The 19002-nt window shown below is 42.2% G+C and overlaps 1 protein-coding gene and 1 long non-coding RNA gene across 2 annotated transcripts; one reads left to right on the forward strand and one right to left on the reverse strand.

Annotated features, from left to right (window-relative positions):
* Nucleotides 1-1490: 1490 nt before the first annotated feature.
* On the reverse strand, nt 1491-3704 carry LOC117088584 (cyclin-Y-like protein 1). The gene is made up of 3 exons (XM_033219842.1): nt 3069-3704; nt 1699-1758; nt 1491-1540 (listed from the first exon to the last, which is right to left on the reverse strand). The coding sequence occupies exons 1-3, from the start codon at nt 3424-3426 to the stop codon at nt 1491-1493; spliced, it is 468 nt and encodes a 155-aa protein (XP_033075733.1). The 5' UTR covers nt 3427-3704.
* Nucleotides 3705-4670: 966 nt separating this feature from the next.
* On the forward strand, nt 4671-7102 carry LOC117088742. The gene is made up of 3 exons (XR_004439294.1): nt 4671-4768; nt 5263-5374; nt 6637-7102. It is a non-coding gene; the product is annotated as an uncharacterized LOC117088742 (long non-coding RNA).
* Nucleotides 7103-19002: the final 11900 nt, after the last annotated feature.

Here is a 19002-nt window from a genome sequence, read left to right on the forward strand (position 1 = left end):
TGCTGGGGTTACAGGCGTGAGCCACCACACCTGGCCTGATCTGCTGGTTTAAAAGCAGGCGGCACCTCCCACTCTCTCTTGCTCCTTCTCTCACCGTGTGAGAGATGACTTCACCTTCCACCATGATTATTAGGTTATTGAAGCAATTTCCAGAAGCAGATGCTAGCACCACACTTCCTGTACAGCTTGCAGAACTGTGAGCCAATAAAGCCTCTTTTCTTTATAAATTATCCAGTCTCAGGTATTCTTTCATAGAAATACAGGACAGATGAGAAATTTAGCTAATAAAAAGACAGGACAAAATACAGCCAAAATACAGGAGAGATGGGAAATTTAGCTAATAAAAAATTTACCTTTGTATATCTGAACCCTTAAGTAGTAGTGTTGTCTAATTCTACATTTACACATAGTTTATTTTCATTACCAGGATCTAATAGCTGACAGCTCTAAGAACCAGTTTCTGACCAGGAGCCAATCTCCAGATGCACTAGAATCCCTGCAAGCATCCCAAATGACTTGTCGGGCATCTATTAATATGTTACTGAAAAAATAAATGGGTCTTTACACAATTGAAAAGTAGCCTATCTTAAAATCAAATGTTAAAATGAGTGTGCCAACCTAACTGAACATGGCATCCTCAGCACACAAAATCATTTTGTTCTAACACAGGTCAGAAGAATAAAAGCTACAAGGGGGACTTGGGCCACACTTTGTTCCCTACAATGCCTCCTCCTTTGAAGTTGAACTGGTCTCACTGACACACATTTCTCACTGCTGAAGAGACGAGGACATGGGGTAGGTTTTCTTCCACTTCCATACACTCTATGTGTGACAATCCCATGGCTCTGGAAGAAATACAACAATCCTAACCGGAAGTTACCAGCTTAAGACAGGCAAAGTCCACACAAACTACGAAAATGCAGAGGAGAAACCCATTTTTTATTGTGCAGCATTCCCTCAGATGTTATTATAGAACCCCCACTTCTTGTATTCTTGCTGTTGAAAGTAACTGAAAAACATGGTGTATGGCTTTTTTGAAAATAAAGTAAGATTTAACAGAATGTTACAAAAAATAAGCAGGAGTACCGAAAACTCCTGCAGTTCTAATTCTCTTCCTAAAACAAGCAGGATGTGGAAATTTTACACTACTTTCACACACTAAGGCTAACCTGGAAAACAGCACAGGTCATGTTTACATTTCCATTACATTCGAATGAAAAAGTTCTGAGAAGCATGAGCATGGATGTGATAGGCTCGTGTGGTTAGAGCACTGTGTAAAAAGGAGGCCAACATCACAGATCCAATCTAGAACAACAAATTATTTTGATTTGTTCAAGTGAAATCCAAGCTGTACCCTAAATCCCATCACTCATCATTAAAACGTACTTTTTGGAGCAAGGGAAAAATGGCAAAGACCTATGAAGAAAAAGGCATAAATCCATGACTACTACACTAAATCATACGGCCAATTAATTGCATTGATAAAAATGTCACCAAATGTGTAAACACAAAGTCTGAATGTTTCCACGAACAGTGTCAACTAAAGGAAATTATGTCACATATTAACATAAGACAAGTAAATATATGAAAAGTTGAAAAATTTTAGCTAATATCTGAGTTCCTCTAAATACTTTCTGTAATACGCAAAACAGAAAGTTTGTAGTTTTTTGCTTGGAGGAAGAAGCAATATTGTCTTACCACTCATTTGATATTTTCTCAGGAAGAGTGTGCTTTCCCTTGGATGGTCAGAACCAAAATCTGTAGAGGAGGAAGGAAAAATGTAATAATTTAAGTGAGTAGAAAAGATGCTTTTTAAAGCTACCCATCCCTTTTAATCACTTTTAACAGTCTTGAGAAAAGTTTTAGTAATAAATGTAAAGAAAATAAAGGCCACAATGTCCCAATTCTACTGGAGAATGCAAAAATCACAGAAGTTCTCCACATATGTGGAATAAAACCAGGCTGTGTCTGGGACTTCTTTTTAACACTTGCACTTAAATATAACAGATGCAACTTGTAGATGAATCATATACATGTCCTCCTCCTTCTTCTTATCAAATATACCCACCCTTCTCTACGCTGCTATTACCAGCACATTTCAGGGAAAGTCTCAAGCAGCAAGTGATGCTGTGGTCAATTACCGTCAGACACCGGCTCAATATGTCAAATATGTTAAAACAAAGAGCTGTTTTGTACAAAAAACAATTTTTTAAAGAGACAGGGTCTCACTCTGTTGCCCGGGCTGGCGTGGTGCAATGGTGCGATGGAGCCAGCAGAGCTCACTGAAGCCTCACACTCCTGGGCTCGAGAGATCCTCTTGCAGCTGAGACTATGGGTGCAAGCCACCATATCTGGCTAAGTATTAACTATTTTTTTTTTTTTTTTTTGTAGAGCCAAGATGAAATGAGACATACATGGAAATGTGTTGTAAATCCTAAAGAATGATATAGTCTATTTTGGACTCTCATCCAACACTACCCATCTACTACCTACTGTGTAAAACCACTGAGAGGCTTACCTTACACCACCAAACAAGGAACAACATTCACAAGCATTTGCACGCTTTGTATATAAAGGTACAATTCATTCACATTCTAATCTTTGTTCATTCTTTCACGATTTTTGAATATTCCGAGAGTACAGTACTTTCCAGCTAGAAAGTCACATTCATCGTGAAGCTTAATTATTCTATTGTTTAAATAAATTGAAAGGCCAAAGTTTAAAGAGAAGAGCTGTAAGACACTTCCTCTATAGGAATGAAATCTGTAGCACACATTTTCTATTTTGAAAACTTAGTTTTTGCCTAGTCTTGGGGGATGAGAAAGGGGCCAGAACTGGGCACTGGGGTAGGGAGGAGGAGAGAAACCGCCAGATGCAGCAGGGGAAAAAAATGGTGGGAGTGGATAGGCAGGAGGCAGATCCAGTCCTCCTGCCTGGTGCCCGGGCCTCGGAAAGCTGGCTAGGGGCAGGAGCGAGGAACCCAGGCTGTGGATGCCTCTAGGGGGGACCTTGTGTCAGCGGTGGCCAGAGGCGCGCCTGAGGACAAACAGTATTAGTTGCCTCCTTACCTTTGGGCATTTCCTGGTCACTGATGTGTTGCAGGTCATGGCCCTCGTCTGCTCCCAAATCCGGCTGTGCAGGTTCCACAGCAGCAGGGTGTGGAGCTACTGCCACCTCCGCCTCCGTGATGTTATAGCTGCAGGGCGGTTCCGCCCACCGCACCCTGCGCTGGTTTTGCTTGGGGCTGGCATTAGGGAGCAGCAGGTTCCATCTGCAGCGCCTGTGCTCCTCTCTGCCTTGGCCTACACCTTTGCTTGATGTTGCCTCATAGATGTCAGCGCTGCAGTACAGCTCCCCAGACCTCCTGCGCTGGCCCCGCTTGGGGCTGGCCTTGGTGCCCAAGCAACAGCTCAGCGAGTTCCCCATGGGGTAGCCCCGCTCCTCTCCAGCAGCTTGGGCCTTCCCTTGCTTCCAAGTCTGCAGAGCTCAGCACTTCCACCTCTTCCTAGCAAAAGCACGCTGGCAGGGCCAGCCCCTGGCTATGGGGCTGCACCCTACTAGCAGCCCGCACCCCACCTCAACCGCCTCCCCTGAGCTGACTTGTCTGCAAGGGTCCCTTGGGAACCTGCTTGGTTTATTTAGAATGGGTCTAGATGCTACAAGCCTAATAGCTGTGATTGGGAGAAGAGAGCAGAGGAGCTCCTCCTCCTCCTTCCACTCTTTCCCACCAACTGAAGGAGGTTGCCCTGCCAACCGCCAGAGCTCCCTCCTGGTTCCCAGGAACCAATCAGGCCCAGAGTACCCTCCACGCGACCCCCGCCCCCATTGTGAGGTGGGAACCTAGGCACCCCAGGCCCCGCCCTGCTGGCAGTCCCGCCCCCACCTTTCATTCACTGCTGGCTGCCAGGAGCATTCAGGTTTCTCCACTGTGACGAAGATCTTACCTTTTCAACAAAGGAAGAGGCTTATGTAAAAGAAAACCAGGCCAGGTGCGGTGGTTCACATCTCTAATCCTAACACTTTGGGAGACCGAGGAGGGCAGGTCACGAGGTCAGGAGATCCAGACCATCCTAGGTAACATGGTGAAACTCCGTCCCTACTAAAAATACAAAAAAAAAGGCGGGGTGTGCTGGCACACGCATGTAGTTCCAGGTACTCGGGAGCTGAGGCAGGAGAATCGCTTGAACCCGGGAGGCGGAGATCGCAGTGAGCCAAGATCGCACCACTGCACTCCAGCCTGGGTGACAGAGCAAGACACTACCTGGGAAGGAAGGACGGAAGGAAGGAAGGAGGGAGGGAGGGAGGGAGGGAGGGAGGGAAAAAAGGAGGAAGGAAGGAAGGAAAGAAGGAAAGAAAAGAGAAGAGAGGGGAGGGGAGGGGAAGGAAGGAGAGGAGAGGAGAGGAGAGGAGAGGAGAGAAAAATCACCATATAATGAGATTTTAAATGTGATTATAATTGCTTTTTTTTTTTTTTTTTTAGACGGAGCGTTGCTATTGTTGTCCAGGCTGGAGTGCAAAAGCAGGATCTCGGCTCACTATGACCTCCACCTCCCTCCTGGGTTCAAGCGATTCTCCTGCCTCAGCCTCCCGAGTAGCTGGGATTAAAGACATGCACCACCATGCCCAGCTATTTTTGTATTTTTAGTACAGACGGAGTTTCTCCATGTTGGTCAGGCTGGTGTAGAACTCCCGACCTCAGGTGATCCACCTGCCTCGGCCTCTCAAAGTGCTGGGATTACAGGCGTGATGACCCACTGCGGTCAGACAGGTAAGCACTTTTAATTATGTACTAGGTGTATAGCTCCAGACAAAGAACAACGCCTAGAGTTACACTTCTGCTTATCTAGAAGGATCAAGTCTAAGGGCATGAATTTTTAGACAACTAAAGCAAGTATCAGATGCAAAACTTTAACTTAAGTCGTCTAGCAGGGACACTGATTAATTCAGAACAAATATCTAAATTTTGGCGATATTCTTTATCTATAATCTTAAAACTATCTATACATAGGATATATATATATATTAAAGATAGGGTCTCACTCTCGCCCAGGCTGGAGTGATTTATGTAATCTTTCTCATCCTTGGTTTATCTAAAAAATATGAACAATAACACAAATTTTATAAACTTGCTTGAAAAATTAAATGAGGGAAATATAATACTCCTTCCTCCATATATTGAACACTTACAAAATTACAGGCATTGTGTCTAGATTTTTACACATGTACCATATGTAAGCCTCATAACAACTCCATCTTTTATAGGTGAGAAAACTGAGACTCAGAGGAGTTAAAAACGCATTCACGATCGTATAGTAATGACTCCAAAAGTGGTGCGTCATCTTAACGAAAACCAAGTTATACCCAGCACATGAAGGTACTCAAAAGATGTGGATTCCCTTTTTCTATACCCTTGTGTGTGAATTTCAGTGGCTTTCACAACTTCAGAACAATCCCACACACCCTTCCAGGTTGCCTTTCAGTGGTTCCCTTCTTCTTGGGGATGATTAGGAATCTGCATATTTTGACTGCTTCTTCAATCATCTCCTTATAAACATGTGTGGGTAAAGTAATGAAATTTTCTAGGCCATAAGTTACTAACTGTGAATTAATTGTCTAGCTTATTTATTGCAAATTTATTTGTAATACATTTTATTACACGAAAAATCACAGAATTCACTGAATTTGTGCAGAAAGATCCCAAAGTACACTGCAGGAACATCTTACTGACTACACAGAAAGATCAGCCCGAACACACAAAGCAAGAGTCCCTCCAAAGGCCAGGTGTGGGGTGGTTCTTGCCTGTAATCCCAGCAATTTGGAAGGCCAAAGTGGGTGAATCACTAAAGGCCAGGAGTTCGAGTCCAGGCTGGCCAACACAGTGAGACCCAGTCTGCATAAAAAATTACTTTTTATTATTATAATTAAACAGAGTGCCTCTAACATTGCTTTGGGAAAGAGAGCTCTGGTCCATAATTCAAGGTATGGAGTTATGAGTCCCAATGTGGTTACTTAATCACTATTGGTGACTTTGGGCAGGTTACGTAATCACTAGGATTCTCAGCCCTTTCTTCGCAAATTATCAGCATTGCAATAGATGACTTTTTAAAGCCCTGACCAGCTCAAGCATTCAATTATTCTGTATCAGTGGATACTTGTCAAAACCATAATTTACTTGTCTAGTGATTCCCTGAGGTATTCCTATGGTCACAGGAAATGTGAAATAATACAGTCATATTGGTCACAGGAAATATGACCATATGGTCAAATATGGTCATAGGAAAAAAACTGGCTTTGCTTTCAAAATGGGTGATTTAACCATATGGAATCTATAACTATTTTGAGAAATAACATGAGACAGTCAATGTGATGCAGCCTGATGTGGTCTGAAAGCATTTCTGCAGGATAAGCAGCTCACTCACAAAAGCATTCACTTCCCCATGAATACACCAGTGAGTCCTCTAGCCACAAAAACTTAGTCCGTATATGAGGTAATGTCTAATACTTGTGTGAATTACTGCATTTATAATGTATTCCTTGAAAGGGTGTGACCTGCTTCCCGAAGTCCTTGGTACTGGAAGCCCAACTTCCATTCAGTGACTGGGAAGCCCTCTCCCCATTTCTCCCATTTCCTTCCAGGACTGCTGGATTATGAAGGAAGTGAGAACCACAATGAGTGAGGACTGGTTAAAGAAACAAGTGATGTTTACCCTGAGAATGACTGACATTTCAGTGAAGAAATTGAGAGTAGTCTTTGAATAATTGAAAGCCTACTGTAAGAAGAGGGTTTCAGCTGGATGTGTTTTATAGACCCCTAGGCTCCATGGCATGGTAAGCCCCTAGTGAATGTTTATTGAGTGAATAAATCCTGTACTGCTCCCACAGCATGGACCAAGACCATGGGCTGCCATGGCATCCTGGGCCTGAACTGAGGCCTGCCAGGGGCAGTCCCCTCACTCTCCTTTGATCAGAAGGCTGCATGTGCTCTACATTTCAGGAGTGACCCTGTGAACTGGGATATCCAGACTCCAAATGATGAGTAACATTTGCTTGGAATTTTTTTAAAAGCTTTACTTATCTAACAGTTGGGTTATTAATAGGTACCTCGGTAAAATAAAGTACTTTGGCTTCACTTTCCATAAACAGTTTCCTCAAATACTGACTGCATGTTACATCAATAATCAATGTGTTCTGTCTACTTTGTTGTCTCCAGAACCGATTTTCCTTACCTTCAATTAGTGATATGTGACAGAGTCAGGTGTTATCACTATTATCTCAAAAGCATGTTTTCTTTTTTTATTTCTTTTTCTTAGAGACCAGGTCTTGCTCTGTTGCCTTAGCTGGTCTCGAACTCCTGGCCTCAAGCAATCCTCCTGCCTTGGCCTCCCAAAGTGTTGTGATTATGAGCATGAGCCACCACACCCAGCTTGAAAATCTGTTTCTTAAGGAGTAACGTAGAACACATAACATTCTTAACTATACCCCAGCCATCTCCAACTAAGCCAAATTGTTTAAAAGTTGTATAATATTTAAAATTAAGGATATTGTATTTCAACTTCCCTAAAAACAATGTATTACATCTTAGAATGCATGTGCCATAACCTCACTTTTGTGACAAATAGTAGTACATTTCATGAGCTTGGTACAATAACTTAAAATAAAATGGTAAATTTTAAAAAATTAAAATATACATCCTGTTTTTTAAAATTACATATATCAAAAATAGTAACCTAGACTAAGACATCCATTTCAATCAGTAGATATTTCAAGCCACAACATTTAATAATAAACAATATTGGGTGTAGGTAACAATCCCCAGATGTATCAGGGAATCCCTAGCTATACGTGGTATTACAGTATAAAGACAGTGTCTCTCTTCACTGTCAGAGAGGGATGGCCTATCCCTGAATATAGGATGGGGTCAGTCTCACTGTACTTTCATGAGCCATCTTATTCACCACACTTTACATCTCTTTCCTAAGTTAAATACACATCTTTTTGGGAGAAGACACAGCACTACATGGTACCAAATACTAACCAAAAAAAAAAAAAGAAACACAGATAAATAATAAAACATTCAACTGCTGAAACACAGCAACATTAAGCCACCTCAGTTTTCTTTCCCAAATACTTGCAATACCCCCAATCCCTTATCTTATGAAAGCACAGGGAACAACATGTCATACGACATGGGGGAGTTACATCTCAACGCCATGGAAAACTTTTAGAGCTCAGCGTTGATTTCCAACAGAAGCAAACAGCTAATGAGTCTTTGAAACTTTTTTGTTTGATGATTCACTGGCAGAAATAGCTCATCCTCTTACAATATTTTCTGTTATCACTGTAGTTATGTGAGAAAGAGATTTTCTATTTGTCTGTCTCAACTGAGAAGTCTTCACTGCCTGATTTTTTCTTCAGGAACCATGCACCTCTTGCACTGTCACTCAGCTACTGGGAATATCTCTTGAACACTTCTGTTGTTGGAAGTTTATAATGTCAGGTGCCAGCACACTTGAAATGCGTGAAAATGAAGTGACACACAACACTCCTGTTGAATTTTGATTCACCTGCCTCAGTGTCCTAACCTCTTTTCTCACTGGATGCAATGGACAGGACATTAGCATCAGAGTGTTTGTTCTCTGATGAATCAGAGGACATTGGGTTTTGCTTTCATCTAAAAAGATAATAAATAAATCAGGAAACCAGAAAATGTCAAAGCCATGAGTGATCATGATGTCAGACACTGGCTATTTTTCTCAGGTTAACTGTACACATTACCAGTGCTACCAGACAGCCACAGTCTTGTCTGTGGGAATGTGAGAGAGAGAGAGACAGATCTGCTTACAGTAAAATGTAACAGTGTTGTCCTAGCTCCTTCCTGGTTTGTACGGATGTCACAGTCCTAAGAGTAATTCATCAAAGTTTCATTAGGGATGATCACAGTTTTCAAATGGGCTGTATAGAAAAGTTAAATCATTTTAAGAAACAGCAGCCCCTATTGCATTGAGGAGTTAACAAGTTTTGGTGACTTTTCTGTTAAAGTAGCATAGATTTCTAACATTGTTTGATCTTAAGACAAATGAAACATTGTTGTTTTTTTTTTTTTACTTTTCCTTAAAGTATAATTCATGAAATACTTCACATAATTTTAAATGTTCAAATTGTAAACAAACCTTTCTAACACAAAATACAAAAAGTACAGGAGCACACATTAAAAGTTTGCAATCACGTTAGAGAAACACTATCTTTTTTTTCTTTTTTTTGAGACGAGTCTCACTTTATCCCCTAGGTTGGAGTGCAGGGGTGCGATCTGCAACCTCCACCTCTTAGGTTCAAGACATTCTCATGCCTCAGCTTTCAGAGTAGCTGGGATTACAGGCACCTGCCACCACACCTGGTTTTCTTGGTATTTTTAGTAGAGCCAGGGTTTCGCCATATTGGCCAGGCTGGTCTCCAACTCCTGACCTCAGGTGATCCACCTGCCTCAGCCTCCCAAAGTGCTGGGATTATACGTGTGAGCCACTGTGCCCACCCAGAAACACTATCTTATTATTGCACAGATTTAATAATGGAAAATATTTATTCACAACTGCTTAGTATACTGTCAATAATTTACGATATTTTGTCTGTAACTTGTTCCTCAATCACTGGGCTACAGACCACACTAGAAAATGTCCACATAGAGGCTACAACATTTAAATTTTAAGAAAAAGCTTGTTACTGACAGGTACTTGCAGAGACAAAGCATGCTATCTTTCCCAATAGAACTTTACATTGCATTGAAATAATCCACTTACTTATAGTAAAACAAATCTTGTTTAAAAAAATTTACCTAGCCAGATGTATTCTGAAGTAGATAAACTTCATTTAAGGTTGGGGCTGTTACACTGTCTGTTGCCCACATACACTTAGTGTTATAAATACGTCAGAGGAAGATATTGTACACAGCATTTGGACTACTAAACCACCTCTTTTAACATGAAGAGCTCTGAAAACATAGTTCAAGTATCTAATTCAAGCAAAACCAGCAAGTCAGTTTCACTGGAATACTGCAGGGGACGCCCTTTCTCCCTCTAGGGATTACTGGGATTTAGTAGAAAAGAAGTGATTGGGCTCTCTCTGTTCCTGAGGCCGTTTTCCAATCATTTTTTTTGTTTTGTTTTGTTTTACTTAAAACATTGCAGAGTTCTCAAGAACAGTCTGACTCACTGTGGAAGGACCCAAGTCCTGTATGTTCAGCTAGTTTAGACCACCTGCTTGTTCTCCTGGGTGACCTGGTGAATGGACGCTGCCTGCTGTGCAGACTGCTGCCTGCTTTGTCCAGGCTGACAGTGGGAGGGCTATTTTGCGCTTTTTGCATCCCAGGGTACCCAGAGGGAGGGTGCAGCAGCCAAAACTTCCTGGGAGCTGGGAAAAGCCTGTGCTCTGAATGATGGAAATCTCATTCTTTACAGCAAGCTCCTGGGGGACAGCTGCAGCTTCCTGGTTCCAAAAATTGGGGTCGCCATTCACTATTCGGGCTGTCAGATCCTTCTGGAATGTTTCCGAGAACTTCAGGCCATCACTCCCTAGCAAAGCCATGGACTGTTTCACCCAGGCAGCTCACCTTGGGGGAGGATGTGGGGGGTCCTTACTCTACATATGAGTGCCAAGTGTACCTGGAGGTTGCGCTTGCTGGTGAAGACCCTGCCACAGATAGTGCCGCGGAACTGGTTTTCCCTAGTGTGGGACCGGGCGCAGGGCCTGTGGAGGGCCCTCCTCTCTGCTAAGGAACTGTAGGCTGAAAGGGGACCCTCTTTGCCCACAGGTGGAGTTGGCAGGGGCGGTGGTCAGGTCCTGGGCGCCCAGTGGCCAAGGGCGCGCGGGCGGGCTGTCCAGCCTCCGGGTCCTGAGCGATATTTCCTGGGGTCTTCCAAGTTGCCCAGGTAGGGGACTGAGGGTGGAAGCGTTTGCCCAGCACCAGGGCAGGGTCTGTGCCCGGGTCTTCCGCAGCGACAGGTTGGGCGCTGGCCTCTGCAGAGCTTCCCTAGGACAGAGAGCTACAGGAGACATTGGCTGTGGCCCGATGCCCACCAGCGGGCACCTAAGACGCTGTAGTGACGGCTGAGGCAGAAGTGGGCTTCGGAGGCTGGGCACCGAGCTCAGGAGAAGCCCCAGCTTCAGCGCTGAGGCGCGAACGCCAAAGAGGCTGCCAGAGGCTAGACGTGCGACGCTAGAGGCAGGGGCGGGGTCGGTTCTGCCCTAGGGGGCGGCCAAGGCTAGGAGTGGGGAGGAGCGCTGGGAAGCCGGCGGCACTGTAGTGGCTGGAGCTGGGACAGGAACCCTGAGCCCAAGCCCCCGCCCGCGGGGTGGGCAGGGACCCTAGCGGAGAGCCAGAGGGCCTAGCGGGGGTTCAGCGAGGGCAGCTGGCTGGGCCACAGCGGAAGCGCTAGAGGCTGAGTGGAGGGAGGCAACAGCGGCCTTTCCTGAGGGCCCCGGAGCTGCGGATCTGCTGCATGAGCTGCCTTTGGGGGCCCTGCCTGCTCGGGGCCAGGAGCCACTCCAGGATCCCGACACAGCCACCCCATGCCTACCTGCAGGCGCCCTGGAGGAACCCGCTGGCGCCACCTGGTGCTCAGCAGCGTCTCCAGGTCCTGAGGTGCTGGGCGCTGGGGCCACCAGCGGGGCCCAGCGCAGGTCCGCCTTCTAGAAGTCTCAGATCTACAGGCTCCACATCCTTCTCCAAGGGCGTCGCTTTGCCTTCCTGTGCGGGTTCCTCAGAGACCATTCTCTTGGCCTGGTCGCTAGGCGAGCTGGTAGGTGAAGGTTCCAAAGTCCTGGGCGGGTGGGGCCCTAGGCTGTGGGCAGTGAGATCAGCCTTGGCGCACAGTTTCTTGCTGAAGTTGGTTTCTGGCCAGCTGCTGCTCTCTACCTGCTGTCTGGGTCGTGGGGCTTCCCCCAGTGGCCTGCTGGGGAGTCCCCGCAGGGGGCAGCAGCTCCTCCTCCATCTTGAGGAGTGGGGCTTGGCCTGCTTGCACCCGGACAGGCTATCACTGGTGCCTCTCAACCATCTACACACACACACATATGCACACACAGCAACAGCTCACTCTGTGACGTGCATGCGTCACATACACATACATATGTTCAGACACAAACTGGTTGTCTGAAAGATTAAACAGCTCAGATAACTACCAAGAAAAAAAATAAATAAGTCAAGGTACATCTCTGAGTTAACAGAAGGGAACATAAGAAATTAGGTTGCTAGAATTGTTTATGTAATAAACATAATCCAAAAGATACATATTTTAATACATCCAATGTTATAGCAAAATTCTACCTTATGCACCAGCATCCCTGCCTTCAGACCATCATTCAGAGCACGGAGACTCTCCGTTTATGCTGAATTCCAACCGTACTGGAAATTTCTCATTCTCGGCAAATTGGAAGCAGCGATCACAAATCTCACTATCTATATTAAATAGTCACACTGTCAGGAGATTGACCTTCAGTAGAGACAGAACTATTTTATGTTAGAATATGGTATACTTCTGACATGATTTTAGTGTATAATGTTTAAGAAACAAAGAAAAATAAAGTTACAATTTTTTAAATCTGATCACTTCAAAAATACACATATTCATCCTAGAAAATTCCCTTGTATGAGTCTTCCCAAAATGCTGAATATGTGAGACATTGCTTTATTTAATTCTCCTTCTTTCTCTATGTAATGTATTTTAGAATTCTAGCTGTTAATTTATTAGTTTTATATTTTTCAAATTAAAAGAGCTAGCTGTAACTGGTATATCAAAGTATTCACGGAAAGACTACACAGCCGTCACTAATCTTTTAAAGAACAACGATTCACTAACAGATGGCATTTTGACATTCCTGTTGCTCGATGATAAATACCTTAAAGATGCTTTTCTGGGCATCTCATCATTATGGATAAATATTTCCAATTTTTAGTTGAATTACTCCTCATCAAAAAGTGAAAGATTAGGAAAATTATTTCATTTTAAGAAGCGTACTGTCAATAACATTAATTAGAAAAAGAGTCAATCAAAGGTTAAAGACGTTACTTATATTTTTAACAAGTAAAATCATTTGCGCTTTATGCAAGTTTGTTCATACAGAAAAATCAGAACAGTATTTGTTAGGGAAGATGATGATAATGCCAGTACTCATGATGACACACAGTGATGGTGAGAAGCAACTGAAACCAGAAGAAGACTGGAAAAAGGGCGAGGGGACACCACTCCTTAGTTTACACTTGGAAGTAGAAGCTTATTTGCTGAGCGTTTATCCTAAACTCATCATCCTAAGACTTTTGTTTCTATAAATCGAAATATAATAAATATAATGAATTGGTTCTGGACACACATTAAAACAATCACAGTAAATAATATGATTTTTAAGAAAAATCGGGTAAGTGAAAATATGTGAAGGCAATTTAAAGAGAAATATGATAGCCTTATTAAACAACATAACTTATTTTATAAAGTTATAATGAAATATTCATCTTAACTTGTAGTATTTCTACACTTTCTTTTTTTTTTAATTTTTTTTATTAGACTTTAAGTTCTAGGGTACATGTGCATAACGTTTATATCATGTATAACTCCCCAAAGCAATCCCTCCCTTCTCCCCCCTCCCCATGATAGGCCCCAGTGTGTGATGTTCCCCTTCCCGAGTCCAAGTGATCTCATTGTTCAGTTCCCACCTATGAGTGAGAACATGCGGTGTTTGGTTTTCTCTTCTTGTGATAGTTTGCTAAGAATGATGGTTTCCAGCTGCATCCATGTCCCTACAAAGGACGCAAACTCATCCTTTTTGATGGCTGCATAGTATTCCATGGTGTATATATGCCACATTTTCTTAATCCAGTCTGTCACAGATGGACATTTGGGTTGATTCCAAGTCTTTGCTATTGTGAATAGTGCTGCAATAAACATACGTGTGCATGTGTCTTTGTAGTAGAGTAATTTATAATCCTTTGGGTATATACCCAGTAGTGGGATGACTGGGTCATATGGTGCATCTAGTTCTAGATCCTTGAGGAATTGCCATACTGTTTTCCATAATGGTTGAACTAGTTTACAATCCCACCAGCAGTGTAAAAGTGCTCCTATTTCTCCACATCCTCTCCAACACCTGTTGTTTCCTGACTTCTTAATGATTGCCATTCTAACTGGTGTGAGATGGTATCTCATTGTGGTTTTGATTTGCATTTCTCTGATGGCGAGTGATGATGAGCATTTTTTCATGTGTCTGTTGGCTGTATGGATGTCTTCTTTTGAGAAATGTCTGTTCATATCCTTTCCCCACTTTTTGATGGGGTTGTTTGTTTTTTTCTTGTATATTTGTTTGAGTTTTTTGTAGATTCTGGATATTAGCCCTTTGTCAGATGAGTAGGTTGCAAAAATTTTCTCCCATTCTGTAGGTTACCTGTTCACTCTGATGGCAGTTTCTTTCGCTGTGCAAAAGCTCTTTAGTTTAATTAGATCCCATTTGTCAATTTTGGCTTTTGCTGCCGTTGCTTTTGGTGTTTTAGACATGAAGTCCTTGCCCATGCCTATGTCCTGAATGGTATTCCCTAGGTTTTCTTCTAGGGTTTTTATGGTATTAGGTCTAACATTTAAGTCTCTAATCCATCTTGAATTAATTTTCGTATAAGGGGTAAGGAAAGGATCCAGTTTCAGCTTTCTACTTATGGCTAGCCAATTTTCCCAGCACCATTTATTAAATAGGGAATCCTTTCCCCATTTCTTGTTTTTGTCAGGTTTGTCAAAGATCAGATGGCTGTAGATGTGTGGTATTATTTCTGAGGACTCTGTTCTGTTCCATTGGTCTATATCTCTGTTGTGGTACCAGTACCATGCTGTTTTGGTTACTGTAGCCTTGTAGTATAGTTTGAAGTCAGGTAGTGTGACGCCTCCAGCTTTGTCCTTTTGACTTAGGATTGTCTTGGCAATGTGGGCTCTTTTTTGGTTCCATATGAACTTGAAAGCAGTTTTTTCCAATTCTGTGAAGAAAGTCATTGGTAGCTTGATGGAAATGGCATTGAATCTATAAATCACCTTGGGCAGTATGGCCATTTTCACGATATTGATTCTTCCTATCCATGAGCATGGTATGTTCTTCCATTTGTTTGTGTCCTCTTTGATTTCACTGAGCAGTGGTTTGTAGTTCTCCTTGAAGAGGTCCTTTACATCCCTTGTAAGCTGGATTCCTAGGTATTTTATTCTCTTTGAAGCAATTGTGAATGGAAGTTCATTCCTGATTTGGCTCTCTGCTTGTCTGTTACTGGCATATAAGAATGCTTGTGATTTTTGCACATTAATTTTGTATCCTGAGACTTTGCTGAAGTTGCTTATCAGCTTAAGGAGATTTTGGGCTGAGACGATGGGGTTTTCTAAATATACCATCATGTCATCTGCAAACAGGGACAATTTGACTTCTTCTTTTCCTAACTGGATACCCTTGATTTCTTTCTCTTGCCTGATTGCCCTAGCCAGAACTTGCAACACTATGTTGAATAGGAGTGGTGAGAGAGGGCATCCCTGTCTTGTGCCAGTTTTCAAAGGGAATTTTTCCAGTTTTTGCCCATTCAGTATGATATTAGCTGTGGGTTTGTCATAAATAGCTCTTATTATTTTGAGGTACGTTCCATCAATACCGAATTTCTTGAGCGTTTTTAGCATAAAGGGCTGTTGAATTTTGTCAAAAGCCTTTTCTGCATCTATTGAGATAATCATGTGGTTCTTGTCTTTGGTTCTGTTTATATGCTGGATTACGTTTATTGATTTGCAATGTTGAACCAGCCTTGCATCCCAGGGATGAAGCCCACTTGATCATGGTGGATAAGCTTTTTGATGTGCTGCTGAATCTGGTTTGCCAGTATTTTATTGAGAATTTTTGCATCGATGTTCATCAGGGATATTGGTCTAAAATTCTCTTTTTTTGTTATGTCTCTGCCAGGCTTTGGTATCAGGATGATGTTGGCCTCATAAAATGAGTTAGGGAGGATTCCCTCTTTTTCTATTGATTGGAATAGTTTCAGAAGGAATGGTACCAGCTCCTCCTTGTACCTCTGGTAGAATTCAGCTGTGAATCCATCTGGTCCTGGACTTTTTTTGGTGGGTAGGCTATTAATTGTTGCCTCGATTTCAGAGCCTGCTATTGGTCTATTCAGGGATTCAACTTCTTCCTGGTTTAGTCTTGGAAGAGTGTAAGTGTCCAGGAAATTATCCATTTCTTCTAGATTTTCTAGTTGATTTGCGTAGAGGCATTTATAGTATTCTCTGATGGTTGTTTGTATTTCTGTGGGGTCGGTGGTGATATCCCCTTTCTACACTTTCACTAGACATATTTTGTTGTCAATATGTGAGTCACAAAATACATAGAATCTCCTTTCTCTTAATGCTTTTACATTGACATGATTTTATTGTGCTATAGGATGAATGTTTATGCCTTTTCCCCAAAATTCATACATTCAAACCTAACACCCAGTGTGATGACATTTGGAGGTGAGGTATTTGATAGGTGATTAAGTAATAAGGGTGGAGCTATAAGAGTTTATAACAAATTTCCCTGAAATTTTATAGCTTGGTTAGATAATTTCATTATCTATCATGGTTGCCATGGGTCAGAAATTTGAGAGCAACTTGACTGTAGAATTATGGCTTGAGATCTTTCATGAGTTTTAAATCAGATATTAGGGGGCACTGAGAGGCTTGACTGAGGTTGGAAGATCCCCTTGTAAGATGTCTCAGTTACATGGCTATTGGCAGGAGGTCTGTGTTCCTTTCCACCTAGACCCCTCCACAGGTCTGCTTTAGTATCCTGCTTGAATATCCCCTAGAGCTAGGGATCCAACACTCCCAGTCAATTTTTTGAAATAGTTTTAGTAGGAATCTTACTACATCTGATTTATACACCTGGTAAAATTTGGTTGTGAATCCATCTGTTCTTGGGCTTTTTCTAGTTGGTAGGCTTTTTATGACTGATTCAATATCACAACTCATATTATAAGTCTGTTAAGGAATTCAATTTTGTCCTAGTTCAATCTTGGGAGATTGTCAATTTCCAGGAAATTTATCCAATTCTTCTGTTTTCTAGTTTGTGTTTGCATAGAGGTTGTGCGTGTGTGTGCGTGTGTTTTAAATCACGCAAGTTTTGTATTACTGTGGGGTAGGTGATAATGTCCCCTTTGTCATTTCTTATTGTGTTTATTTAGATCTTCTCTTTTGAATCTTTTGGGTTTTTTCATTGGTCTAACTAGCAGTCTACTAATCTCATTCATTCTTTCAAATTATTTTCCATTATTTTCAAAGATTTTCTAGATTTATTCCTTAATCTTATTCTTTACCCTAAAGTCAATCAGGAGCAGGTTGTTTAATTTCCACATAATGGTATGGTTGTTAGAGATTTTCTTAGTACTCATTTCTGTTTTTATTGCACTATGTTTTCAGAGTGTGTGTGGTATGCTTTTGGTTTTTAAAATTTTGCTAAGGATCGTTTTATGGCTGGATGTCTGTTCAATTTTAGATTATGTGCCCATGTGCAGATGAGAAGAAGGTATATTCTGTTGTTTTGGAGTGGAGAGCTTTCTAGAAGTCTATTAGGACCATTAGGTAGGTGTTAAGGTCCCAAATATCTTTGTTAGCTTTCTTCCTCGATGATCTAATATTGTCAATGGGGTATTGAAGTCCCCCACTATTTTTCTGTGATTATCTATGTCTCTTCATACGGCTGTAAGATCTTGCTTTATGAATCTGGGTGCTCCTGTGTTGGGTGCATATATATTAAGGATAGGTTTTTTTTTCATTATGTAATTTCCTTGTCTTTTTTGTTCTTTGTTGGTTTGAAGTCTGTTTTGACTGAAATTTCAATTGCGACCCCTGCTTTATTAGTTTTCCTTTTGCTTGGTAGATTTTTCTCCATCCCTTTATTTCAAGCCTATGAATGTTACTGCATTTGAGATGAGTTGGATCTTGCTTCTTTTTTTTTTTTTTTTTTTTTTTGAGACGGAGTCTCGCTCTGTCGCCCAGGCTGGAGTGCAGTGGCCGGATCTCAGCTCACTGCAAGCTCCGCCTCCCGGGTTTACGCCATTCTCCTGCCTCAGCCTCCCGAGTAGCTGGGACTACAGGCGCCAGCCACCTCGCCCGGCTAGCTTTTTGTATATTTTTAGTAGAGACAGGGTTTCACCATGTTAGCCAGGATGGTCTCGATCTCCTGACCTCGTGATCTGCCCGTCTCGGCCTTCCAAAGTGCTGGGATTACAAGCTTGAGCCACCGCGCCTGGCCTGATCTTGCTTCTTTACCCAACTTGCTACTCTGCTTGTTAACTGGGGAGCGTTTAGCCTGTTTATATTCAAGTTTAATATTGACATGTATGGATTTGATGCTGTCATTTTGTTGTTAGGTGGTTATTATGCAGACACTTGGTTGTGTGGTTGCTTTATACTCTCAATAGTCTATGTATATGAGTATGAGTATGAGTGTGAGAGTGTGTGTGTGTGTGTGTGTGTGTCTGTGTGTGGGGGGCAAGTAGTGGTTTCCCTTTCCATATTTAGCACTCCCTTCGGGACCTCTTGTAAGACAGGCCTGGTGGTAAAGGAATTCCCGTAGCATTTGCTTGTCTGAAAAGGGTCTTCTTTCTCCTTTGTCTATCTATGAAGCTCAGTTTGGCTGGACAAGAAATTCTTGGTTGGAATTTATTTTCTTAAAAAATGCTAAATAGAGGCCCCTAATCTCTTCTGGGTTATAAAATTACATTTGAATGTAAACTTTCATTTAAACCTTGGAGAATATGAAAGCATTTCTCAGGGGTTTTCTGCATTTCCTGAATTTGAGTGTTGGCCTCTCTGTTAAGATCAGTGAAATCGTTGTGGATGATATCCTCAAATGCGTTTTCCAAGTTGCTTACTTTATCTTCCTTTCCTTCATGGATGCCAATGAACCATAGATTTTTTTCTCTTTACATAATCTCATATTTCTCAAAAGTTTTGTTCATACTTCTTT

The sequence above is a fragment of the Trachypithecus francoisi genome, unplaced genomic scaffold (assembly GCF_009764315.1).
Source record: "Trachypithecus francoisi isolate TF-2019V2 unplaced genomic scaffold, Tfra_2.0 Lachesis_group10, whole genome shotgun sequence".
Lineage (NCBI taxonomy): Eukaryota > Metazoa > Chordata > Mammalia > Primates > Cercopithecidae > Trachypithecus > Trachypithecus francoisi.

What these genes read in the sequence shown, in the direction of transcription:
- LOC117088584 (XM_033219842.1), bottom strand. Translation starts at nt 3,426, where the DNA reads ATGGGGAACTCGCTGAGCTGTTGCTTGGGCACCAAGGCCAGCCCCAAG. An exon ending in TGACCAGGAAATGCCCAAAG is followed by an intron (nt 1,759 to 3,068) that starts GTAAGGAGGCAA and finishes CCTCCTCTACAG; the next exon opens with ATTTTGGTTCTGACCATCCA. An exon ending in GAGAAAATATCAAATGAGTG is followed by an intron (nt 1,541 to 1,698) that starts GTAAGACAATAT and finishes AATTTCCTTTAG; the next exon opens with TTGACACTGTTCGTGGAAAC.